Source organism: Lytechinus variegatus, chromosome 2, assembly GCF_018143015.1.
Source record: "Lytechinus variegatus isolate NC3 chromosome 2, Lvar_3.0, whole genome shotgun sequence".
Classification (NCBI taxonomy): Eukaryota; Metazoa; Echinodermata; class Echinoidea; order Temnopleuroida; family Toxopneustidae; genus Lytechinus; species Lytechinus variegatus.
Genome location: NC_054741.1, coordinates 75,719,483 through 75,746,927, shown reverse-complemented (window position 1 = coordinate 75,746,927; position 27,445 = coordinate 75,719,483). Strand labels below are relative to the sequence as shown.

The window sequence follows — 27,445 nt, the reverse complement described above, 5'->3', positions numbered from 1 at the left end:
TAGTGTACTTTGTTTATTGTTTGGGATTATTTCATTGCCGTTTGGTCCAACTTCCTCTTGTCTGGCATCCATCCTACAATAATTTTATTTAATCTGGGGACGTCCGTTGCAGAAAGAGTTGCGTTTAAACGCAAGTCAAAAAAAATCAATCGCAAGTTCAAAATTCGCGCTGTTGAAAATCAAGTTGCGCGTGATTTTTAGAGTTGCGTTTGATTACAACCAACGAACGTAGAGGGCAGCAACACACAAGCGTGTTGCTCTAAGGAAGGCATAGAGTTATATTATACAGATATTGACTAATGGGGTGTGTAATATAAACATTCTTTGGACCGCCGGATTTGTATTTTCCCGAGGGGTCATATTTTCCCGAAGCGCTCCGCGCTTCGGGAAAATATGATCACGAGGGAAAATACTAATCCTTTAGGTGGTCCAAAGAATGTTTTTTTTTACACATCCCATCAGTCAATATCTGCTATATTAGATAGCCTCTAATGATGAAGATAAAGTTAGGCCTAACGATGCGTGCAGCATGTTTATGATATTCAAAGTGATTGATTGAACTGGTATAGATCTAACATTAGATCTTGATCTATATATATCTAAGTAACGTTAGTCTAACACAGTGAATGACCCTTTTCTATTCAAATCAACTTTGTTTAGGCCTAGCCCTAGATCTAAATCTAAGTTCGAGCCCAGTCCAGGTCCAAGGCAGGCCGATAATGCATGGTAACATCTAATCCACAAGAGGGCGCCATACACGTAAAAAATATATTCATGGACCGGTTAGTCAATATATTCATCGAAGGTGGACCGGCTGGGAAAATACATGGATTTCGATCATATCACGTGACGCGCAATTGACCAATCGCGCTTGGCTATCTGTCTTGGCTATCTAATATAACTCTTTGAAGGAAGGTCAACTCGATACGCGCATGCAACTGATCTGCGCGCATATTTTATTGTTCATGACAACGAAATCAAATGCAGATCAAATACAACAACAAATTAGTAGTGATCAAGAAACGAATATGAAAGAATATGATAACGATATCAAAGATAAGATTAAAAAATATGTTGAGGGATATACAGAAATATGAAAACATATTTTGATATTTAAAACTTTACAAATGCAAGTTTCAGGAAACTAAAATCATTACCAAATCGGTGATTGTTGTTATCAGCGATTTCACCAGACGGCTGTATTAGGTGATTTGCGCCGAGACGATTTTGTGACCACTCGCAAAGCATTTCGGGATTGAATATAGCAACCTTATTTTCTCTCGGCTCTTCGCTGAACCCTCATCATCTATGCTTAAACTACATTATGCTCCGTCGTCTGCTTAGATTTCAACCCTATAGTCTAGCACTGGTACTTGTTCTGCTAGGCGTCGATCAGCATTTATCTGCTGCATGCAGTCCATAGGGCAATGGGCCCCTGTTCATCAAGCACTCAGTGAAAACTGCAGGCCCTATATATTAGACCAAAAGTGTAATGGCCAACATATATTTTATGGACACATAGAGCCATTATAGGAGGCAATATATCTTTTGACTTGATAATACAGAGAATGTGTGACAAGCACAGTTTAGAAATGGTATTAATGCAGTGAGATTGGACCAAATGGCAATTTTCCAGAGGGATTTATTTAACCAAATGGGTTATTACCTAACAAAAGTTTAGAATGAAAATGTATGATTTGGTAATGGACAATAAAATCTGATTCACAAGACATTTGAATGATGTATATTATTTTGTAAAGTGTATGACGTTTTTCAGGATTGCTTTTAATAGTTTATGCTTTGATAGATAGATAAATGGATTTTATTCGAAGCATCACGTCGTGCAGTACCACAATAAATTGAACATGAATTCCAAATAAAAATAAAGCAATTTGAAAAGTTCCTTTTACCCAAGTTGCATCAAAAGCTGAAACAGGTTCCACATTTTTTTTTATACTGAATCCATTCAAATGAGGAAAATGTTATACGCGATTAAATGGATTATACAGTTGAAAGTGTCATACGTTTTGTTAAAGTACCTGTGAATACACTGCAGTTTAATTTTGCTCAATTTGGGTTTGGGGAGTGTTTCTGAAACATTGAATGAGTTTCACTTATTTGTTTGTTCTTTTGTAATCAGATAGTAACAATACAATAAATGAAAGTCACTGCCTATTTGTTTCATGAAAATGCTTTCAAGTGATTCACTCTAAAAGAAGACAATGAAGACCCACACCAGCGATCAAAATAATTTTTAAATCTCACTGGTACCTATTAATTTATATTAACATGAAATTTATGTCCCTTGTCAACGATTCAAGAAATATGTAATTCATTAGTGAGTGATAGCGAAGTTACAAATTGCCCGGCATTTGCGTCTTGAAAATCCATTAATCTAAAATATATTGTAAAATTTTATCATGTGAGCTATTGTCTACCGAAAGACTAATCCCCCAGGGGGGGGGGGGTTACTTGGCATGCTTAGTATAAGTATAGGGGTTGAGATCCTCATTCTCAGCCTAAATTTCCGTCAGAGTATCACCAATTCAGAAAGCCATACATATTCCTATATATCCCCTTTCCGGAGAACCTCAAATTTGTGATCTCTCGTTCCAATGCAAGCCCATCATTAAAAAAAAAACAAGTGCACACCTATATGGTTACCAATAATGCATTTCCAGTTATTTGAAAGCATCATGAACTACTGTATCGATTTAGAAAAAATGACGGGATAACAGGATGGGTATATTAGTAAAAGCATAATTGATGCAAGCACGAGCTGATATTTCTTAGACATAAAACTTGGATATTCTAAGCATTGCATCAATTGGGTATCTAATGAAACAATGCCAGCGCGAAAAGCGAGCAAAAATATATATTATGACCTAACACTGGAAATTCTAAGCATGTTTTTTTAATAAAAAAGTTTAAGTTATATATATATATATATTATGTTATGAAAAGGTTACGCAAATGTGGGATCACCTCCATGGCTGCATCCAGCATTGGTATTGGCGAGGGGTGGGGGGGGGTAATTGGCTAGATTATTTGCCAGAAATTTGTGGATGAAAAATTTTAATTTTTACTAATAAAATACATTTTCCCTTATATGATGATATCGTTTCCTTCACTCTGGTTCAGATTTCTTTTAAAAAATATGCGCCTACAGTGTCCACTTTTCAGATGGGAAAATCAAAACAGAATAGGTATCTGACTTAACAACTGATGTAAGCGCGAAGCATGAGCTGAAAATATTCATTATCTGACTAGATAAGTTGACATTCTAGGTACTTTTTGTTACCATAAAGACCATTGGTATTTGAAATAAAACGTTAAATAATATACTGACTCGAGATGGACTCTTCAGGCTCTGATTAATTTTCAGTTTCTTTTCTTTCTTTCTCCCCCTTCTCATATTTCTTTTCTTTTTTCCACCGCCATTAGGGGGGGGGGGGCTGTGTAATCTCCACATATTTGATGTACGATAAAGGCAATACAAAAAATATTTGTATGACGGCATAATAGCCTACCACGAAGAGAGTCGAACCCCCATACACATAACTTTTTTTGTCAAATTATCCTTCAGTGTAAAATTTCATAAAGCTAGAGTATCTATATGAATTTTGTAAAAATGCCAGTGCTCTGCTTGTGCCGATAGCGGTTCATCCATCATGTCCAAATGAATTGGTAAATTTGCTCTCCTAGTATTCAACAATTTACATTTAGTGTCCATGGAACAAAGATTGTAAAGATTTAGCATGGTTTACTAGTAGGCATATAACCTAAGCTTAAACATAAAAGAATATATAGGCCTCGAGGAGCGTGACATATTTGTCAAAATCAGAATTTAGATCGAGTCACCGCGAAACGCGTGTCAATAATTTATTCATGATGGTCAGTTCAGATGGACATTATAGATGGCTCCTTGCTGCTGTTTTGTGATGTTTTTATTTCATCACTGAAGAGTTGCCATTTATTGGTCAAATATCGCTGTTACTATGGTTTCTGTTAGAAAATACTTTGCTGCAAGTGAAATACTTGAAACGATGCAATGTATAAATGGTGTTTTGCCGCAGCTCAAGATTTTCTTATTGACAACATGACCGGTTAAATCAGTCAAAATTATATACCCAGCTTTAGTAGCAGTCAAAATGGTACGAGTAAGTTAATAATACTTAATTGATTAATTGATTATATAACATTGTACAAATAAATATTTACTTATAAATTTGCTCTCTTCGTATATGTCTGTATATTTACTTTGCATTAACCAGTGTTGTGATAATTGGGCAACCCGGATTTATTTAAAGTTATTCTCTCATTTTTCCTGCACTTAAATGTTTCTGTGTTTCTTCACACCTTCGAGATTAATGAAGAAATCAGAAATCGATAACCGAAACGCGTGTTAGAGAGAATTGGTATGACACTGGATAAGATGATGCGACATCCTGCGACGCAAACTTCAGGATTTTGTTTTAATTCCTCATTTGACCCCCTTATTGGAATGGTTTTAGGCTTTCGATATGAAAATGAAGAGAAAAATATCCAATAACGGTACAGTCCTTCCATTTATCTTACAGAGGTGCCTCATTGTTTGTCTTCTTATCAACGTCGCCTCGACAACTGGTAATTATCTTGTTTTTTCTTTAACATTCCTCAACTAAACAATAAAATATGTGATGTATACGATCCTTGATTCTATAACAAAATCAATTTCAATCTAATGAAGCATCTTTTATAATATCCATATAATTGTTTTTAAAATGCGGTCTTTATATTGTCAGGCTACATGCATATGAAAATGGCTTCAACATTGCTTCTAAGTATACCTATATTTAGGTTATCTCGAGTGAGACGAAACACGTACAATATTTTGGGCTTTATTATTTACAACTGTACGGTTATTTTGAACTCTATCAATATGACCATACCTTGAATATAAGCCACTCTAAAAGGGTCGATCTAAAGCTTGAGTCAATCAATCATTATTCTTGGATTAATGCATGTGGAGTTTAAAATATGTTATCTGAACAAACAATATTTTAGTCAATTCTCACACAACGTATATATTTTAATTCGTATACAAGATTCATGTTCTGATTTAAAGATGTACAATAGATATACCCAATGATTATCAAGGGGAGGTGTATAGTCTTCGATAATAATTTAATAATTCCATGTTTTCTCTCTAAACTCATTCTCATACGAAAAACTTAGATCTCGGAAATCTTTTTAAAGCTCGCAAGATTTAATGTTTCTCGTTTGTACCTCTTGACAGAATCCAATACCTGTTCACCGATTCCATTCTGCAACGGAAAAACTCATATAATGACAGATAATTTTCTCATTGGCCCTCACCTGATGGACTTAGGACTGTTCAAGAATGATTTGATAAAACATATCTTCTGTGATACATCTGATCGTAAGAATTAATGTATATATTAATAATATTTACAGAGGAGTAAAAATGATGTGTCACCAGAATTTACAATGATTTGCTTTACATTCTTTCACGGTGTGCAGCGGCGTATAGACATGTCTTTTGAATGGGAGAGGGGGTGTACACCCACAACTGACCAACAATACCCGCAAATGACATAACACTTTACCCGAAAATGTAATAATGTCACCGACATCAATCTAATAAAACATTTTACCCATTTTGTAATAATTTTGAATCCCCGACAAACATGACAAATGTAAAAATGACGTCACACATAAAATTAATGTGATAAATAAGTGATATTTGGTCTAATTTGTTCAAAAATAAAGCTTGGGTATAGCGGTAAGTCCCCATGAACCTATTCCTGCATATTTAACGTTAATTGATTTATTATCATTATTATCAAATAAATATATATATATATATAAAGTTTTAGCCTATTATCATTACATTTTTTAATTCCACCTTGAAATTGGGGTGGTTATTAAGCGATTCAGATGATAGCTTCTTTGAATTGGCTCTTTGAAGGGTAAAGCTAATCAGAATGGCGTATAATAAAACTAATGTTATTATCTTTATTATTACTTGAGATAAGATCTCCTTTTTCGGCAAACCCGGGGGAAGCGTGCATGGGGTTTAACGCGATGTGACATGGCGCTATTCCATCCTTCCGTTACAAGCCACTAATATATAGGAATTGTGTGTGTCCCCCCCTACCGAGTTTCAGTTCGGAGTGACGATCATGAAAAAATAATGTAAGACAACGAAGTAATGAGGGAATTAATAGACAATTACAACCCTATTAAAAATATCAATTTGTGTACCTCGGAATAACAAATATCTCTTCGATTTTCTGCAACAAAAATAGCGACCAATTTATTCTTTTCAAGCGTGAGCGCGTAACACATTTGAGCAATATTGGCTTATATTTGAAAAGTGAAAGTATGTAAGAAAATTTCAGTTTGAATGGGATGCTGATGACGGTATTTTTCAGTCTCATTTTTTGTGGATGGAGGGGTCTTTTAACCGTTCTAAATATCTGGGGCATTTATCCTGTCCAGATATACTGGGCACATATATACACTGCAAAAACTCCGGTGTTGATTTAACACCAGCTCGGAATCTATATGTCCACACCAGAGAAGTATTGAAATAACACCAGTTTGGAATCAAACCGATGCTGTTTTAATACTAATTGAAGGTGTATAAACACATATCTTGTGTTAGACCAAAACCAAACTGGTGTTTAACACTTCTCTTGTGTGGACATATAGATTCCGGGCAGGTGTTTAATTAACACCGGAGTTTCTTCAGTGTATGTGTGTATATATAAAGCATCGCTGTGTACTGTTATCAATGTGTTAATATAAGCAGCTTGCCACAGTGACCCGTGTCAAAATGGAGGAACATGCATGGAGGTGGACGGTGATCTTATGTGTAGGTGTGATCTAGCATTCGAGGGGATGTTGTGTGAAATTGGTAAGTTTTAATCGCCTTGAGGAAACTCGTCTCCGTAAATAAGAAAAACAAAACAAATCTATGAGTTAGGATGACCATGGACCTACTATCCATGGGACGACCCAAACATTTATGGAAATGAATGAGTGAATGGATGATTGAATGAGAATGGGTGAGAGATTGAATTAGATTAGTAGATTAAAAACAATGAGTAAATTTATCTACGATATTAATGACAAAGTACATATCAATGAATGTGTCATTGCCTGAGTACCAAAATTAAATGCATGGCTAACTGAAAACGGGACTGAAATCCTTAATAATAGAAAGTTAATAATAATTGAAAGTTAGTAATGCTTACTATAATTTAGAGTTGATAGGAAATTTTCGACTTAATTCAATTCCTCTATTTGCATTTTAATAGAAATAATAGACCAACACAGTAAAAATGCCGTTTAAAAGTTTATACAACGCTGTTTACTACATGAACCATACAATAGTTTTATCAACAGTTTGAACACCCATGCCTAGTTTGTTGTTTAAGATTTTTGCATTTGTTAAGTTAAAAAAATAGGTTCATATAGTATATATCGTTGTATAATATTGAGCCGAATTTTTACTATTCATACAGAGAGATGGAAACGTGATGTATGCGTAATATAGCAATAATGTCCACCCCTTTAAAACACTTGTGATTTGTTTTTCTCAATGCAGAATTACATAAGTTTTTCGTCTTACTTGATTCATCCTTATATATCGGATACTTTCCATCGACTGGAAAGTTCTTTAATACTACATTCGTTGCAATTCATCTGCTGCCGTCGTACCTCTTTCTTAAAATGATAGTGGATCCAACAACAAACAAGATATATATATTAGCTTCTGATAGGATAACTTCTGAAAAGATCTTTTTGCGGACTAATTACGATGGAAGTGAGAAGGATATTATCTTCACCGGTACTAGAAAGGGTGGGTACAGCTTCAGGCTCTTGTCATTTTGTGATTTCTATCAACGTCATTTTCATTTTAGCGGTCAAAAAATTAAGTGACAGATTTCCTATTTTTCTAAAGACTCTTAAACCATATGGCAAGTTGATAACATCACACTTACATCCAAAATAATACTTTTAATTACTAAAACTGCTATGTAAAACGAATTAGAATTTGAAAGATATACATAATTGCATTCTCTTGTTCGTCAAAACAGGCCTGTGCAATAAAAAAAATGTACACATCGAAGAGTTCCTAAACAAAATTTGTAAAATTTATCCAATGAAATAATTTGCCAAGAGTGCCAGTTACAATATCCTTAATGAATAATTTTTGTTATTCACAGATATCATAGAAATGACACTAGATGTTCAGCAGCATCATATCTATTGGATTGAACACTTCCAAAGACTTCACGTGACACATTTTAATGGCACTTATCTGCGTGAAATTGATTTGTCAGGATTGATCCCATTTTCAATTTATTTCGACACTGAGACAAGGTACGAATATTCACCAAGGTTATATTAGATGAGGCTATGAGGCGCATGGAACCAAAATTGCATTTGGACAGTTCCATGTTGAAGATATCATTTTTGGCTTTCACCTTGTAGAATCGCATACTTTGATTTGAAATTAATTCAGAAATTATCAGAAAAAAACAGTGGGATGCACCTCTCATCTATTCGGTTTGCCGGTCAGCACCTTAACCATCAGGCCAGCACTGGTCTACTGCACAGTGTAAAATTTCACCTCAATTTTTTTTTTTCAAATCTGACTTGCATTATCAGTCCGCCATGAATAATGGAATTGAATGGGTCTTAATTCATACTTGGTAAAGGCTTGCTGGGGAAGTTTTATATTGAATATATACATTTTTTGCTTTCATCTAGCATTAAATTTAATTAGATAAGAGGTTAAAATTCAACTCGTTCCAAAATCGCACCATGTTGCCGAGTAAAGCAGGAGACAGTTTGGTATATACCAGAAAATATATTTTTTAATGCAAATTACATGAACATATTTTTTTTTAAAAGAAGGCGCTGTATTTAGATATTTATATCTATCTTCGTTTAATCGTCCTTATATCGAACCATGCATGGTATACAAAGTATACTGCAGAATAGTCTCTATTCTTATAATATGTATAAAGAAATCGAAACTGTTTAATTGATTGAGGGATTTCGCGATTGTCTTCCTCCATGTCATCGTTCTACCCGGGGGGGGGGGCACTCGACCAAAAAAGTGGTGGGGGTGTGCCGCGGGCGAGACAAAAAACGGGGGCCTTGGAGCGGGTTTATTGTAAAAAGAAGGGTCCTCGGAACGGGCTTCGGAACGACAAAAGTTTGTGAAAACGGGGGTACTTGGAACGGATCGCCAGCGTGTGAGTGCGTATGCATCCCTATGGAACGGTCATGCGTGCATGATGCAGCTAGCGCGGCCTCCGCCGGGGAGCTCTGCGGCCGCTTTTCACCAAAATTGCAGCTCATTCAATGCGATCGGAGCGGCGTAACGAAAAATATGCGAAGCTTTGGAGCGGATTTCTCTCTTCTTTTTTCTCGATAAGAAGAAAATGCTATGCCTTGGAGCGGCTTTCTTTGTTCTTTTTCTCAACAAGGCAAAAAATGCTATGCCTTGGAACGGAAATTTGAGTGTGAAAATGGGGGTCCCCTCCGCGGGACATACCCACTATGCATTATATACTGAGTGCCCCCCCCCCCCCGGGTTCTACCTCTCTCTCTCTCTCCGTATGTACAATTGTATGTAGTTGTAGGTTTCCGGTAGGCTCATTTCTCCACTAACCGTTATATATTGAATACAATACAGTGATCTTTTACTTGGATCTCAAATCAATAACAAAGGGAGAATTACTAAAGAGAACATGGTTACTGGGAAGAAAAAGACTGTTATAAGAAGCCTGGCGAAACAACCAATCAGTCTCCTCTTTATTTCTGAAGGTGAGTCTCTCAAAAGCCTGAATAAAGGCCTGGTCACACCACCGAGCGTTGTTGGAGCGGTCGTGGAGCGGTAGGGAAAGAGGGTCGAATTTCGCTCTCAAAATTGGGGGAAAAATCGATAACAAAAATCGAAAAAAAACAACAACAATCGAAATCGAAAATGGTAAACGGTAGCGAGCGGTGATGATTTTTTTCTCTCCACTCCACTACCGCTTCATCAACGCTCTGGCGGTGTGACCATGCCTTTTTGATTATTCTGTCCCCTCCGTTTAAATAATGTAAAATGATAATGTCGATGGTGAATAATGGCAATAATAAAAAAAAAATTGATTTGTAGAGCGCTTTTTGCCCCAGAAGATATACAAAGTGTTAACATTATTATCACACCTTTGCTCAAACAGCGTTCAGTACAAAGCAATTAGTGAAAACAGTTGTGAATGTAACAATGCCAAAAAACAAACAGTGATAATGATAGTTATATTCGTTCTTCAAACAATTAGACTATGGTATTAATAAGGTATGCATATCTATTTTTCACATTATAGTTATTAAATTTGTTATCATAATGAAATATATAAGAAATATATTACATGATAATAAGCTGAATTAATGAAATTATTTCCATGCAGAAAGATCTTGATGATTTTTTTTTAATTGTATAGCACCCCAAGAAACCCAAACCACCAGAACTGATATTGTTATTCATATTATCATTAACGCCATTGCCATAATAATTTTGTTATAACTATTGTCAAAATATTAACAGTAGGCCTAATGATAAACACGATAATAGTAATAACTACTATTCTTATCATTATCATCGGTACAGTGGTACTAGCATGACAAGTATTGTTATTTTCACTGTCAGCATTAGTGTCAGTGCAATTTCACTGATGGCAAACCAGATCGACGAGGCTATCGATAAAAATTATTCGTAAGATTGGTAACTCCCCCACCCCCCTCTCTCATTTTTTCAAAATTATTTTTATGCACAGAATCCCGTGTCTATTGGACGCATGCATCTGTTAACAGGATATTCTATGCAGATATTGATACGGAATTTAAACCCATAGAGAAAACGATTCCCATGTCCGATATGGTGGATGTTCCATTTGCACTTTCCACTTACAACTGTAGATTGTATTTTCTGGCAGGTGAATATCACCTGTATGCAGCCAATGATGATGGCGACGATATCGTACTTCTAGAAGAGGAATTAGTCGAAAAGATTTATGGGGGCAATTTGCCTCGATATTATACGGGACCGTTTATAATGGATATGGAAATTGTCAATTGAGGACACCAGGGCAACTCAGTCTGTGACACGTTGTGAAATAGATTAATACTACCTATTTATGTTTCTAATCATTTTATTAGCTCAATTCATGCAATGACCGTCCGCTATTTTAAACAAGAAATAAGGAGCTGAAAAAAAAAGGTTTTTGAGGCAGGACTTCTATGTAAAATATCGTATAGGTTCTATTTTCTCGTAGATTTTTTTTGGGGGGAGGGGTGGGTGGCGACAAAGTCCCCCCTCCATAATAGCTACCAAAATACCTGCTTCTAATTGAATAACTAAAAATATAATGTTTAATGTTATTGTATAAAATGATAACATTTATTGTGGAAAGAAAACCCCCCAAAAATGTCTTTTTTTCCACAGTATGATAAACGCGATGTATTATTATCTATGTTACATATATATACATGAGATATTTTTCTTTAAATTGCTTACTACAAAACAGTTTGCCTGATTTTAACACTTTGTTTAAATAGATACCAGAAGAAAAATAACCAACTCAAACTCATGTTTTATGCTTTTGTCGATAAAGTAATTCATGACAAGAAATACTCAAAATATTCGCAATTATCTACTCTTTTGAAGTCTGAGCTGGACACTGTTTTAGTTGAGTTGTTAAGTTGACACGTTCCTTCATGCGAGTTAACATTCATTGAAGAACAATTTGGTGACCTGATGCAGCTGTCTAAGCAACGGATCAAAGATGATGATTGGATGTCTCTAATCACGTGACCAACAAGACAATACCCTGGACGGGTTGAATCTTTTTGCATGTAGGCACTCGCAATTATTTGCTCTTCGTCGATCCCAGCCTTCTCGGTGGAGATCGCGCCATTTGCAGTGATCGGGTCTTCGGTAGTGATCGGGCACTCTGTTGTGACTGGGACTGTGGACATTGAATGTTCCGTTGTTGGTACAGGTAGATCATCTACATCAATGCAAAGAACGAAAATGATTATCGATATTTCAGCGAAAAGTGCACCCCAGAAAAAAGTTGATTTGAATAAATAAAGAAAAATCAAACTAGCAAAATGCTGAAAATTACATCAAAATCGGATGTACAATTAGAAAGTTATGACACTTTGGAGTTTCGCTTATTCTTCACGAAACAGTTCTATGCACAACTCAATGATATGCTACTGAGAGAGCCGATGATGTCATCCACTCACTATATATTTTGTATTTTATGTTTGAATTATAAAATATCTTATTTTTCTCAGATTTGGCAATAATGTCAGATTTGGCTTCACCACATTATGTTAAGACAATTGTAATCCACATGTTCGTGGAGGAATAAATCTTTTCTTCACATGACAATGAGGAAGAAATTGGAGTATTTCATATTACCTATCATGAAACACAAAAGAAATAGTGAGTGGGTGATGTCATCAGTCCCCTCATCTGTATACAGACCAGGATGTGCATATAATTTTGTGAAGCGAATTTATTTTTAAAATGTCATAACTTCCTTATTTTACATCCGATTTTGATAACTTTTCAGTGTTATGCTTGTTTGATTTTTCTCTTTTTATTGAAATCAGCTTTATGTTGGAGGTGGACTTGTCATTTTAATTATGAAAATAACCAAATGTTTATGCTGACTAAAATAAAGGTCCTCGAGTAGAGGAAGCTAGCTTTGTAAAAATTTATTAGTGCAATTGTGGAAATAAAAACCCACACTTTTCTGTCCCTAGAAATGTTCTTTTAACATTAGGTTTATGTGTTTCATTTGTTTTGAAAGTCAATGTGCGTTGCAAAGGCAGTTCAACGCGTTAATGTGTACATACATATTTATGCCTAAGTGTTTTAGTCAGGCAGCATATGTCATTTACTTCGACAAATTGGCTAAGTCTGATTTTTCACTTTTATGTGATTGGTGACATCACAAGGAACAACTTCCAACTTGGTGGCAAATTTTTAATGGTCATCTTGACCATGTTGGGGGTCAAAATAAGGTCAATGGGGGTCATTTTTTAAATTGCCCCAATTCTCTCAAATGACACATCAAATTGTTTGTCTTCTTATACTGAACAAAAAAGTGTACACAATTATATACTCTTGACCTCCCGTTAAAAAGTTATGACCAGAAATGTCAAAGGTCAACAAACTTTTGTTAAATGGCAAATTACACCGAAGGTCTTAAGAAAGTTCATTTATTCCTTGTTTTTATGCATGTGTGTATTTTTTTATTTTCGATTTTGATAAGTCCATCGTCAGAAGTCCTTATCCAGAAGATATAAAGGGTCAAGACAAGGTCAGGGAAAGGTCAAAAGGTCAACAAACTTTCATTGGAGGCCATAAATACACGTGTAATAGCGGTTAGAAGTTTAGAAATCTTATTTTTCGTGGGTTCCTCATTTTGAGTCTATATCTCAGAAGATATTTTATATATAAAGGGGTCAAATATGCTTATTTAGGAACAAGATAGATCAACAGAGATAGACGTCGAATACATTCAGTGTGGTATGGTACTGCAGGAATACTTTGAAACCACTTGACAAACCCTATAATGCCCTTAAAAGTCGTATCATCTTCATGATGTACTTATAAATGCAACCAGCTCTTTCCGGGTTTCTTGATTTTCTTGATTTAGGAATTCAATTCAAGTTCAATTCATTGTCAATTTACTAGTCTTTGATATGTAAAGATACATTTAGTCCGTTTGCTTTGTACATAATATTTTAATCAACAGAAAGTATTGTAATGTATTGGGGTATATAATTATGTGCACTACATGTATGTTAACAGACACATCGCTTGATCAGTGCTCCCAGCTCCTAAAAAAGATGCCTAACATCTTATTTGGATTAAATTACGAATAAGATGAGGTAAGGAATGAGGATGATATGATAAGTTGGACTCAAATTGCTATTAATTCTAATGTGTGACTGTTATTTATTTCTGACAAAGAGGCAACATCGTTCATGCATGCTCATTGTAGTCAGTCATTGGTGTCCATCATGCTGATGTGATATGTTCTGACCATTACTCGATCTCTGGAGCCAACGACTACACATTCCTGATTATGTGCTGACATTAACACGGCTTGTACTATTTTATCAAGTGTGTTTTTCCAGAGCATACAACGTGAAACTAAATTTAATACCAGATGCAGTTTTTGTTTTTGTTCTTTTGTCGTTCTTGTTTTTTCCTACTTGCTGAATTACCTGGATGTTACTTAAAAGAATAATTATATGATTGAAGTAAACCACGGCCATACCGCAGCGGGAAGGGGGGGGGACAGCTGCCCCCAGAAATTGTGAAGACTTGCATTTTTACAAAAAATAAATATAATTGACCAAAAGTATGCACGAAATCCTTATAAATTTTCACTTTACAAAATGCAAAAGGGCCCAATGATAAGCTTAGAACAGCACATGAACCATAAATGTGTAGTCCTTCTCGACTCCAGAGATCGAGTAATGGTCAGCATATATCACATCAGCATAATGGACATCCATGATTACAATGAGCATGCCTACACGATGTTGCTTCTTTGTCAGAAATAATATAACCGTCATACATTAGAATTAATTGAGGAGCAATTGGAGCCCAACTTATCACCCTCAATCGTAACCTCATTATCTTATTTGCAAGATAATCCAAATGAAAATATTAGGCATCTTTCTTAGAAGCTTGGAGCACTGATCAATCGATGTGTTTATTCTGTTAACATAGTATTATACTTGTACCCCAATACATTACAATAATTTCTGGTAATTAAGATATTCTGACAAAGCAAATGAAGGAAATACTTCTTTACATATCAAAGATGAGTAAATTGAAAATGAACTGAACTTGAATTGAATTCCTAAATAAAAAAAACTCCCTGGTTGCACTGATCACATCTTGAAGATGATAAGATTTTAAGGGCGTTTAGGGTTTGTCAAGTCTTTTCAAGGTATACCACACTGAATGCATACGACGTCTATCTCTGTTTTTTTTCCTAAATAAGCACATTTGACCCCTTCATATATAAAATGTCTTCTTAGATATAGACTCAAAATGAACCCACAAAAAATAAGACTTCTAACTTCTAACCTCTATTAGACGTGTATTCTGGCTTCCAATCAAGGTTTTTTGACCTTTTGACCTTTCCCTGACCTTGTCTTGACCCTTTATATCTTCTGGATAAGGACTTCTGACGATGGACTTATCAAAAATCGAAAATAAAAAAAAATTACACATGCATAAAAACAGGGAAAAAATGAGCTTTCTTAACACCTTCAGTGTAATTTGCCATTTAACGAAAGTTTGTTGACCTTTGACATTTCCGGTCATAACTTTTAAATTGGGGGTCTAGAGTATATGGTTGTGTACACTTTTTTGTTCAGTATAAAAATACAAACAATTTGATGGGTCATTTGACAGAATTAGGGCAATATAAAAAATTGACCCCTATTGTCCTTATTTTGACCCCTAACATGGTCAAGATGACCATTAGAAATTCGTCACCAAGTTGAAAGTTGTTCCTTGTGATGTAACTAATCACATAAAGGTGAAAAATCAGACTTAGCCAATTTTTCGAAGTAGCCGGTAAATCATGACATATGCTGCCTGACTATTATTTCTGTTACAGTAGCTACCTGGAACATCTATTGGAATTCATCTGTTGGGGAAAGGCGGCAGAAGCAGGCCAAAAGAACATTTTTAAAAAGATGATTGGATCACATGCCTATTTTTATTGGACTCCCATATCTATTTCAATCAAAAAAAAATTGCTTAAGCTTTAGATTGTATTTCCATGTAGAAAATGTCAAAATCCTGTGAAGAAAAACCAAACTGGCCTCCTGTGTTCTACTTGTAATAAGTGGCACCATTCCAAATGTGAAGGCATAAGTGACCAGGAGTACACAAGATTATATTACAACCGTAATGAATGTTGGACTTGTTTAACATGCTCCTTACCGCCTTTTTGTGATTCCTTATTTTTGCACCCCATGCAAACAGATGATGGTCATACCGAACCGCTTTTGCCTCCCACTGAACATGTAAATAATACCCCACCTTCTGATAAAACAACAGTGTATGAGTCCTTTGAAGAAAAGTTTGAAACAAAAGGGTTGCATTTCATTCATTTAAACGTGAGATCAATATTAAATAAAATATCCGAATTTCGGCTTCTTTTTTTCTAAACGTAAAATAGCTATTATTGCCATCACTGAAACGTGGTTAAACTCATCTGTAAATGATTAAGAAGTATGTATAGATGGATCCTGTATATTACGTAAAGATCGTGAATGTGGGCTAGGTGGTGGTGTTTGTCTGTACATAAGAAATGACATTGCATTTAATATAAGAGAAGACTTGACTTCAAGAAATATTGAATCGTTGTGGATCAATATCCTATTGCCTCGGACAAAGCCCATTACATTGGGTGCTCTTTACAGACCCCCTAAAGATAATAATTTAATTGAATCACTCTCTGACACTATAGATAAATTTAAAAAAAGATGAGGAGATTATACAGTGCGTATCAAAAAAAGTTTACACTTAGAAAAAATCCTATAAAATTATATTTTTGTAATATCCTGACGATTTTTCCACATTTTAGCATTGGTACAGATCCATTTAAGCAAATGACGATATAACTGTCGAAAAATATTTCCGCTTGAGCGAGCACCACTTACTTTTGAAAAGTTGGTGAAAAATGATTTGCGCAGAAATTTGAAATAGTTATGCGAATAAAAGTAGACCTTAATCATGAAGAACACGTGGAAATTAGTTAGTAAAATTGATTTGAAGATATCTTTACCTTTTTAAACTTATTTCCTTGCCCAAACACTTCGAAGAGTGCATTGCGCCCCACCCCACTCCCCCACACACCGAGTCCATCGTGACGATATTTGCTTTACACTGAGCTGTGATTTACATGAAATGGCTTAGGCTTGATTTTCATTTTGTTAATCATTGCCAAGCTTGATAAGGCTAAAATTGCAAATGAGTTTAATCGTTACTTTACGACTGTGGCCGACAAGCTAGTTTGGAAATTACCAGTAAATACAAACAAATTTCATGCAGAAAGTGACCAATTTCAAAAGTTTTATGAGGAAAAGGGTATTTCAAAAAGTAGTTTTCATTTTTCCCCTGTTACAGAAAAATTTGTTTTAGACGAACTAAATAGGTTGAAAATATCAAAAAGTACTGGTCTAGATATGATACCTGCAAGATTTCTAAAAGATGGGGCAAGAAATTTGTACAAACCTTTGAATTATGTTATTAATTTATCTCTTATGTCTTCTACCTTTCCTGATGATATGAAATTTGCAAAAGTTACCCTGCTACATAAAAAGAAAGATAAAACTGACGTTAGTAATTAAAGGCCTATAATTGTATTAAGTGTAGTGTCGAAAATCTTGGAAAAATCTGTTCATGCTCAAGTGGAGAAATACTTTCAAGAAACCAAGCTAATATATAAATTTCAGTCCGGCTTTCGTAACGGATATTCCACTGAAACTTGTTTAATACATTTAACAGATTTTATCAGGAACGAAATTTCACATGGGCGCATGGTTGGAATGGTTCTCCTAGACTTACAAAAAGCCTTTGATACTGTAAATCATAACATACTTTTGAAGAAATTAGAAGTGATGGGTTTAGACTCTGCATGTGTGACATGGTTTAGATCATATCTATCTAACCGTCATCAAGTAGTTACCATGCAGACGGTTCTTTCTGATTCACTGCCTATTAAATGCGGAGTCCCTCAAGGAAGCATTTTAGGCCCCATTCTTTTTATGTCTTACATCAATGATATGTGTACTTGTATTAACGAATCTAAATTAATTTTATATGCTGATGATAGTGTCTTGCTATATTCGGATACAAATCCCAAGATAATTGATAAAAAACTTAGTGCAGATTTGGCAAATTGCATTGAATGGATGTCTGACAACAAGCTTAGTTTACACGTTGGGAAAACAGAAAGCATTTTATTTTGTTCGAAACGAAAGTTAAGATATACACACGATTTCAAGGTTTCATGTAATAATCAGGTAATTGACAGAAAAGATTCAGTGAAATATCTGGGAATTAATTTAACAAGTAACCAATCATGGACGGGTTTGGTAGACTCAATCGTCAAAAAGGCAAATTCGCGCTTGAAATTTTTGTATAGATATCAAACTTGTTTGAATATGAAGTCTAGACGTATGTTATGCTTTGCTTTGATACAATGTCTATTTGACTATGCTAATGCGGCTTGGTACGGTAGCCTGGGTGTTACGGATAAGAAAAAACTAAGAATAATCCAAAATAAAATTGTGAGATACATAAATGTTTAAGGACCAAGAGCACATGTCGGATGTAATGAACTTGAAAGGGCAGGATTACTTCATGTAGATCACAGATCACAACAATTAGTATTACACCACGTGCATAAAATATTCTATTCGGATATATTAGATCATTATATAGCAAATAATTTCACCCGTGTATCAAATATCCATAGGTACGGTACTCGAAATAGTAATTTTAATTTCATATTGCCAAAACGTGAAGGACATATAGGGATCACTTTTTACTTTAATGGCATCCAATCTTGGAATGCTCTTCCCAATAAAGTAAAAGCAGTTAAAATATTTTCTCAGTTTAAGAGTGCATTAAAGAAGCACCTAAAACTGGAAGCTACTCGGGAGCAATATTGCCATTAGAAATCACACATTTTGTACTGTTGGTTTCTACTATTTTAGATAATGTATACAGTAGGGCATGTTAAAATATAATCTTGTTTCACGTATTAGGAGGATTGTTGTTTGCTTCAGATGTTTGCTTATTATTTGACTGATGGATATGTATGTATGTATTTTTTTTTTTTACCATATTCCAGTTTTGTTACAATATGTTAATGTTTTATACTAACTATAGGACCCCATTGGAAATAAGCCTTTCGGCTTTCATGGGCTATCCTGTCAAGGTATTCTTCAATTTCATTGTAATCTCTTGTGATATTCTTGACGAATAAAATCAATCAATCAATTTACCAACTGTAAAATTGTATAAACTTACTGTCCTTCTCGCAGACGACCGATATCGGGATTGCGCAATTGGTATCGCCCCAAGACCCAGCGAGGAAATACATGCAGTCAAAAGAAGGTATACCGGATGGCTTTGAAGGGCCCCAAGCTGAAGAGAATGATCAGATGTAGGAGAATAAGAAACAATAGTGGGTAGTGTTAGATACCGATACTTACGTAGTTCCGCATTGTTATTCCGAAGGTTCGGATATTCCGAAGGTTCGTTATTCCGGGGGTTCGTATTTCCGAAGGTTCGTAAGTCCGAAAAACGAAATGAGTTTCATAATTCCGAAGGTTCGTTAGTCCGAAAACAAAGTGAGATCCGTAATTCCGAAGGTTCATTAGTCCGAAAATGTAATGATTAACGAACCTCATTTCGTTTTCGTACTAACGAACCTTTGGAACAACGAAACTTATTTGTTTTCGGATTAACGAACCTTCGGGACAACGAACCTTATTTCGTTTTCGGATCATCGAACCTTCAGAATAACGCCACAAATGTTCGGATTAACGAACCCTTTTACGTTTTCGGATTAACAAACATCGAGGTATAGGCAATGTACGTGTTTCGGAATTACGAACCTTCGGAATAAAGAATCTTCGGAATTGGGAACCTTTGGAATTACGGAGTGTAACCTTAGATACAAATATAATTATAAAAAGAAAGGGGACTGCAAGTGGGAGAAGGGGGAGGGGGATTAAGAAGAGTCAGAGAAAGAAAATGATACGGCCTGTAGAGAAATCCGAATTCAGAACACTGTAGTGCTAGGGGGTGGGGGTTCAGAAAAAAATGAAAGCACTTTCAATGGGTTATGCATTGAGCCAGGTGTGTATATATTTTATCAGAAGGCTGCAATCCCTGTTAGAATGGTCATAATAAATAGACCATCGCAGATAAGAAAGAGAAGACATGACTGTATATGACTGTTAAGGTGGGTGTAGAAGAGCGTTTGTGTGTAAAGAGAGAGAGGAATCATAATAAATGACAATGGTGACACGCGTATCGAATCTAAGCCAATTTGTCGTAAAAGAGAGGAAAGAGTGTTTTATGCAAATAAGGAACAAATTAAGAGTAGATTTACATCTTACATAACTTTGATCTTAATTATTTTCACATATAAAACTTAAAGAAACTTCTTACAAAATCAAATGAATACATGATGATATAATCATAACCATACTCTAAGTTCAGCCATTAAAAGTGAGCATTGTGCCTTTTATAGTAGTGATGGGGTAAAGATAGTTTTGAAAATGATGACATGATGATTTTTGATAGGGCTGTACATAATAGAGAAAATGGAACATTGTATTATTTTTTTAAGCGTCATGCAAAGGTTATTCTTCTCCACCTACATGCGTAAAGAATAACTACATTACATAAAAAATGTATAATTATAATGGCCTTCAAAAATTGTTATTCCATGAGCCACGCTAGATACAACACACAGCACACAAGATAGATACATCACACAGCACATCTGTTCCAATGAACATGATGAAAGAGGAGCAAACATCATGGTGCCATTTGGTTATTCAGAGAGGCTTGATGAACGTAGGTCAAGATATCTTAACTATTTACATCTCTGTCTTGTAGAGTGCCTATTTATCATTATTTCTTACCTGTGTAAGTGACTGGATGGTCATCTTCTCCACATAGGAATTCCCCCTCTGTGACATCATCTCTGCAATTAAGCCATATATACTGTCCATTCGAGATGCTATTGACGTACGTGTTCTCCTCAGTTGATGTTATCTCAACTATCAAAGCTCCTTGATTTTGACATGTGGTAGACGCTGTGTCCCAGCTCATGCTACCGGCATGTAAGTAGTAGCAACTGGACGAAAATTCACCCCATCCTTCAGGACAATCAGCTAAATTGATAGACAAGATGAATAAGGAATGCCTAACTTTTTGTGACGGTGTAATATTTGAAAAAAAATGTGGCTTGTAAACTTTAGAGTTGATTGCCCAATACGACAGAAAAAAGTACATCACTTGTAATACCGACGACTGCATTCATGTCTACTTAGCTGTTGATGCCCTATACTTTGGATCGAAAGAAAGCTTTTTAACTTTTCCCCCGCCTCTGTCAAATTGTTTTTAAAAATGTTTAATAGACCAGTTCGTAGTTACTTCATGGACAATTTTTCTCAAATGACCTTTCATTTCTTTCATTATGATAGGCAGATTTCAAAGCAAGATATTACGTAAGCTTGCCTTGCATAGCAGGATGAAGAGATTGAATAGACCAGGTGACTAGAATAGCACACCAATGAACACTTTATGAAGGTATTTGTTGCATTCCTACTTTGAATGCAGATCATAGCATGTTGCACAATGTACTTGGCAAACTGTGAAATACCAGTCGTTCGTGGACGCATTGCTGTTTTTTGTGGATGTAAATGAAAACTACAATTCAAAAGAATATATGAATAATCAAGACATCAAAGATGGTGCTTATCTCATTAGATTTTAAACTACCATGTCACTTTGGTACAAATGACCTTTTTCTGATCATGCGTAGAATATTTTGATCATGCGCAGAAAGTAACTACGAACTGGCTTATTCGTTACCATCACTTTCTGCAGACGACACTATGTTACGTTGTGTCAATACACAGCAAAAACTGTGGTGTTAGCCGGTGTACATAAAGGACACACCAGTTATTTTACATCGGTGTTAAATTGGTGGTGTTAGTTTTACACATATAGGTGTTATTTTAACACATTTGGTTGTTACATTTACACTCTTTGGTGTTATGTTCAATTTGTAGGGTGTAATTTTAACACCTTTAGGGTGTGGTCCTCTATTAACACCAATTGGTGTCAGTTTTAACACCACAGTTTTTACAGTGTACACTTAAAGAAGAACTGTCTTTAAATTGTAATTGGCATCAATATATTCTTTTTATTATACAGTGCGTATCAAAATAAAAGTTTACACTTTGAAAAAGCCCTGGGAATTAAAAAATATACAACAGGTGGGTAATTTTTTCACATATAATCTTGGGTTTGGGTCTCATCTATCCAATGAGAGTAAAAGTTTTGACAGAATCTTACACTTGAGTGAGCACTGTCAATTTTTGTAAAGCTCACAGAAATCTGTTTGCGCAGAAATGCTCGTTTTCACGCTGTGTCAAGGGGAAAGGGCGAAATCACACTTACCCTGCGAAATATTTCTCATACATTTCCCTTGCACTTTTAGTCAATGGAAATAAAATGGATACATTCAAGCATTTTAGAATAATTTTGCCACCCAAACTGAAATTTCAACACTTAGTCAGCACAACCTTTACCCTTTTTCTGCCAGCTGGATCTGAGGACATAACTGATTTGTTTGTTTTGATAGATCCGTACTAAGTTATCAATTAGCATAGCACAACGGTGTTTTTGTTATTATCAATCTATTTTTGTGAGCATTTTACTGCTAATGTGTAGTTGTCCCATTTTACACAGGGATGCGAGCTTTACAAAAGCATAACTGAATCTGAACAAAAATTCATTTCAGATATCTCCAGCATTTTTTCACTAAGTTTTTATAATTTAAAGTGGGTTTACATTTCATTTTTCATTTAATTCTTGTTTCTCCACACCTTTCCCAAGCTTGACAATGATTAACAAAATGAAAATCAAGCCGAAGCCATTTCATGTAAATCACAGCTCAGTGTAATGCAAATATCGTTACGATGGCATCGGTGTGTGGGGGAGTGGGGTGGGGTGCAATACACTCTTCAAAGTTCTTTGGGCAAGGAAACAAGTTAAAAAAGGTAAAAGATATCTTCAAATCAATTTTACTAGCTAAATTCCACGTGTTTTTCATGATTAAGGTCTACTTTTATTCGCACAACTAATTCAAAGTTCTGCGCAAATCATTTTTCACTAACTTTTCAAAAGTAAGTGGTGCTCACTCAAGCGGAAATATTTTTCGACAGTTATATCGTCGTTTGCTTAAATGGATCTGTACCAATGTTAAAATGTGGAAAAATCTTCAGGATATTACAAATGTATAATTTTACAGGATTTTTTCTAAGTGTAAACTTTTTTTGATGCGCACTGTATAACTATATTGTACCTCCCTGCCGATGTCCGTTCAAAATCCTTTGGTGGTATTGAAAAAAAAAAGAATAAATGAAAATCAATGTTTTGGGATTTCGATATAAACAAATATGAACGGCCTTCGATCGGAAGTTTGGTGAAACTATGGTCAGTGAGGCGAATGGGGATGCGTCCCTCAATATTGGGACCTTTCGCAATCATCACGGACGCTAGTATTAGGGTCCCCTAACACAAAAGTTAACGCTTAATCATACACTTGATTTTTAAGATTGATTGTGCATTACAGTCAATAGAATCAAACGTAGAAAACTGCTCTACGATCAATGCTAAGCTTTGTGTAACAGGGGGGTTACAGGCCCTACAAATCTGCTTTTCGTGTGCAAAATCCCTTTCCGCGACACCCGTACCGCATACATGCATGTATATTACGACTGATGGCTGGAGATATTCAAAATGCAGAACCTAAAATAGATTTATGACATGGAGAAGAAAGTGGTTTTTCAAACAAATCGAGAACATATTGAGTGAGGAAAAACTTACTGAATGAAGGCTTAAATATAGATCATTACAGTCTATCGAATCGATATTACATTTAATGTGGATTATTGGTGGATCACTGGCAATTGATTTCATGGATAAGATCAACCTCTCCAGCCGAACATTTCGCATGCGTTGATATGTACACATCATATGCGATACCTTTGAACTCGTTTCCTTTTGTTTCTTTTGTTTCTTTGTTTCTTTTGTTTACTCCTTATACACAAACGATATGCCTCTCGCACACGATGTGAGGGGCATTAATGTTTTACATTCCCCAGAAATGGGGATTAGATTCAAATTCCGGGGGGACCACTTCCATTGATGAGTGGATACCAGGCACGACCATGGGGTTTCGAAAAGTACCCTAAACATGCTAAACAAGGGAAGCAATTCTTTTCCAGATTATGAAAATGCATCTCTTAACAAGTATTTGGCTTGTGAAACCCTACAAGTATTGAATATATATCCCTTATTTCAGCATTTTAAACATCGTTTTGACACCCTTATAACGTTACATAGGCCTATATACGTAACGTACCTACCCACTCTATCCCTTTTACGGGTGGTCGCTACTGGTATCCACTAATCAATGGAAGTGGGCCCCCGGGCGGCCTCTCGAGCTCTAGGAGGAGTCAAATATGGCTTTGGAAAGTCGTCCTCAATCGGATAAATCGCTGTTACCATAGTAGCAACCAGAATTTTGCACACGAAACGCATTGATATGTTTGAATATTGAATGTTTCCGTCGCAGATGCGAAACGAAAAAAAAATCTCATGTCACACAATTTGCATTGCAGGACTGAGTTTTACGACCATGATGACGGGCCCAAAAAGTCCCTTCCAAAGTCAACGACCGTTGTAAATAAGCGTCCGCGTCCTCAAACGAAAGGTCGGGAATGTCGCAATTCGGCGTCACTTTGGGAACCATAAATAATCAAACCAACTCCTTTGGCGGCCATTCATAGGATACATGTATACACACACATACACACCCACACACATTTCAGGTAATTCCCGGACATTGATTTTTGTTAATATTATTATGTATAGTTTGATTTCGCGTTATTATGTTGTGTATTCCCGGAAAATAAACAACAAATAGTATATCCCTTTTCCTTACTGGTCTCTCCTTTATATACCGATGGGAATAGGAACTTGTGAAAAAGTAGGACACTCTTGCGTTACTTGAAAAATCAGAAATCTGGGTACATCAGTCAAAAGATGTTCTTCTACACAACTCTCAATCAACTACACAACTCTATTAATAAGTTGAAATTTCTTTATTTCTTTCACACCTTTTGTGACATTAAAGTGTGTTACGTAGTTTTGGTAGATTGTGCTATGCTAATTGATAACTTAGTACGGATCTATCAAAACAAATTTGTTTGATGACAGACAGATTACAATGTAGTTGAAAACTTCACCATGTTCTACAGTTAGATGAGCTCTTCATGAAATTTATTCACGAACTTTGAATTGCCATATATTTTCATGAACGACGGTGTTTTTGTTATTATCATTCTATTTTTGTGAGCTTTTTACTGCTAATGTGTAGTTTTCCCATTTTACACAGGGATGCCCAAATGCCTCCCTAAAATTAAGGGTTTCGAAAATCAATAAGAGTATGATATAGGGGTAAATCAGTAAATACTAAACTGCAAACTTCAGTATCTATGATGATCATGACCTTGCATGATACGTTTTGTAAAAAAAAGTTACCCTAGGAATATTTTCTGAACATGCAAAAATTTCCCATTTCACGTCGGTCTCCCCCTGTTGAATTTTTCGTCCTACTAGCCATGGTAAACATGGTAAAGCACCCATTCTGGTATATGAGTGGAGAGAAGCATAGTTTGCAGGAATTAAGGATTTACTCACACAATACTTGGCTGAAACACATCATGAGTGTCAGAGTCACATGAACAGTAGTAACTTTCGACGAAAAAAGTCCCGAAAAATAACTGTTACAAATAGCCATCGTCCTATATGAGGCCACTTCTGTGTCCTGATCTGAACAATAAAGTAATGGCATCACTTTGTTCAGACGTGATGATTGTTATATGATTCTATTCGCAAGGGACACCCTTCATGTTTTAATAAAGGCATTATTAGCCTACTTCCTCGATACAGGACTTCTGTTTGCGTAACAGAGGCGATAATTGCCGTTAAAGAATTCATAGCTGCCAATATGCTCGTCTAACGTATAGTAGCTCATGACACAATTAATTTCGCTACAATAAAGAGAATTTAATTGTGTGATCAACATATTATTGTTCATTAGTATCCCATTGTTGGATTGTGTAGATAACATAACTGCTATTTGTTTGCTTATTAAACGTTTGTTTTTTCGTAAACATCGCTGTGTATGATTTAATAGGGGAAGGTCGACGGTGATCAAGAAGGAGATGAAGAAGAGGAGGAGGAGGAAGAATGAAAAGAAGAAGAATGAGAAACAAAAATTAGAAGAAGAAAAGAAAAGGTATAGAACTAAAAGAGAGAGGAAAGAAGATAAAATTGAGTTTAGGAGGAAGACAATTAGAAGAATAAAAAGATGATGAAACTATTGGAAGAGAAGAAGAGTAGAAATAAAAAAGGGAGAATATTGGAGTAGAAATAGACTAGAAAGAAAAGAATAATAATAAAAAAGAAGATGGTGAAGAGGATGAAAATAATAGAAGAGAATAAGAGTGGAAACAAAAAAGAAGGGGAGAGGAAAACAAAAATTGAGAAGAAGAGGAGGAAGAGAAGAAGAAGAAGGTGAAGACGAATAAGATGAAGAAAAGAGGAGAAGAAAAATTGAAAAAGCAGAAGGAAAAATAATGATATTAAAATAATAATGATGTTAATAATAAACAATAATGACAATTGTTAATATCGTTCATCTAAATAAATATATTATTGAAAATACATTAATGACGGTGATGATTGTTTTTTCATTATTAGTATTATCATTATTATTGTTGTTGTTTGATATACTAACATGATAGAAAATAATGAAAAGAATAACAAGGTCCTGGATAATATCCACAACAAAGTGAGGTGAACTTATGTATTTTCTACAAGGAATAGATGCGATGTCCTTTTTCATGTGTGACCTGTCTCTCTATCTCTTTTTTCTCTCTTTCTTTCTTTCATCTCTCCCTCTTTCTTCTTCTTCTTCCATCTATGATCACCATCATATCTTATCACTTTCTTTTTATTTCTACTTTTTAATTGCAATCCTCTTTTTGCATATGCCATCATGCACAATATTGATGTGCCGTATTTGCAATTTCGCGTTTACACATGCTCATTTTGCCTTTTGTTGCAAGGGGCTGCACCTTTGTTTACCTGTATTTCCACTTTCCGATTATTATTCTTTCTTTTATCCTTGCTTCATCCCCCTCTCTTTTCTCACTCTCTATCATGCTCACTCTTGCCATGCTTGCTCCTCTTTCTTGTTCTTCTCCTGTGTACCTGTCCTACTGACTCTTTCCTTTGTTTGCTTAACACTCAGCAATAAATCTAGTAAATAAGCCTATGTATACATGGGCTATATTGTGACGTATCATCATAGGGGTTTTTGGTAGTATTGTCTACAACTTGTTAGATCATGCTACAATTTGAAAATGTTGGTGGCTCCCCCAATTATAGGGCCCTCCCCCATTTTAAAAACTTCTGGATCCACCACTGATTTGTCAATAA

The 27,445-nt window shown here is 35.4% G+C and overlaps 2 protein-coding genes across 3 annotated transcripts; one reads left to right on the top strand and one right to left on the bottom strand.

The window, feature by feature from the left end:
• Positions 1–1,161: 1,161 nt before the first annotated feature.
• On the top strand, positions 1,162–11,484 carry LOC121409045. Its single transcript, XM_041600831.1, has 7 exons — positions 1,162–4,626; positions 5,279–5,422; positions 6,818–6,922; positions 7,616–7,870; positions 8,238–8,394; positions 9,719–9,849; positions 10,845–11,484. Exons 1-7 carry the CDS (start codon positions 4,524–4,526, stop codon positions 11,144–11,146), a joined length of 1,197 nt encoding a protein of 398 aa, XP_041456765.1. The 5' UTR covers positions 1,162–4,523; the 3' UTR covers positions 11,147–11,484.
• On the bottom strand, positions 11,360–27,118 carry LOC121409046 (CD209 antigen-like). Of its 2 annotated transcripts, none has more exons than XM_041600834.1 (4): positions 27,092–27,118; positions 20,785–21,036; positions 19,157–19,273; positions 11,360–12,077 (listed from the first exon to the last, which is right to left on the bottom strand). In XM_041600834.1, exons 2-4 carry the CDS (start codon positions 20,972–20,974, stop codon positions 11,686–11,688), a joined length of 699 nt encoding a protein of 232 aa, XP_041456768.1. In that variant the 5' UTR covers positions 20,975–21,036; positions 27,092–27,118; the 3' UTR covers positions 11,360–11,685. The 2 variants fall into 2 exon arrangements, with proteins under 2 accessions (XP_041456768.1, XP_041456766.1); XM_041600832.1 differs by lacking the exon at positions 27,092–27,118 and adding an exon at positions 25,640–26,196.
• Positions 27,119–27,445: the final 327 nt, after the last annotated feature.

Coding starts and splice junctions, on each gene's coding strand:
- LOC121409045 (XM_041600831.1), top strand. CDS start 4,524: ATGAAAATGAAGAGAAAAATATCCAATAACGGTACAGTCCTTCCATTT. Junction 4,627..5,278: donor CAACGTCGCCTCGACAACTG/GTAATTATCTTG, acceptor ACCTCTTGACAG/AATCCAATACCTGTTCACCG. Junction 7,871..8,237: donor CTTCACCGGTACTAGAAAGG/GTGGGTACAGCT, acceptor TGTTATTCACAG/ATATCATAGAAATGACACTA.
- LOC121409046 (XM_041600832.1), bottom strand. CDS start 25,793: ATGCCATTACTTTATTGTTCAGATCAGGACACAGAAGTGGCCTCATAT. Junction 21,037..25,639: donor GTGTTTCAGCCAAGTATTGT/GTGAGTAAATCC, acceptor CTATCAATTTAG/CTGATTGTCCTGAAGGATGG. Junction 19,274..20,784: donor CCATCCAGTCACTTACACAG/GTAAGAAATAAT, acceptor CATTCTCTTCAG/CTTGGGGCCCTTCAAAGCCA.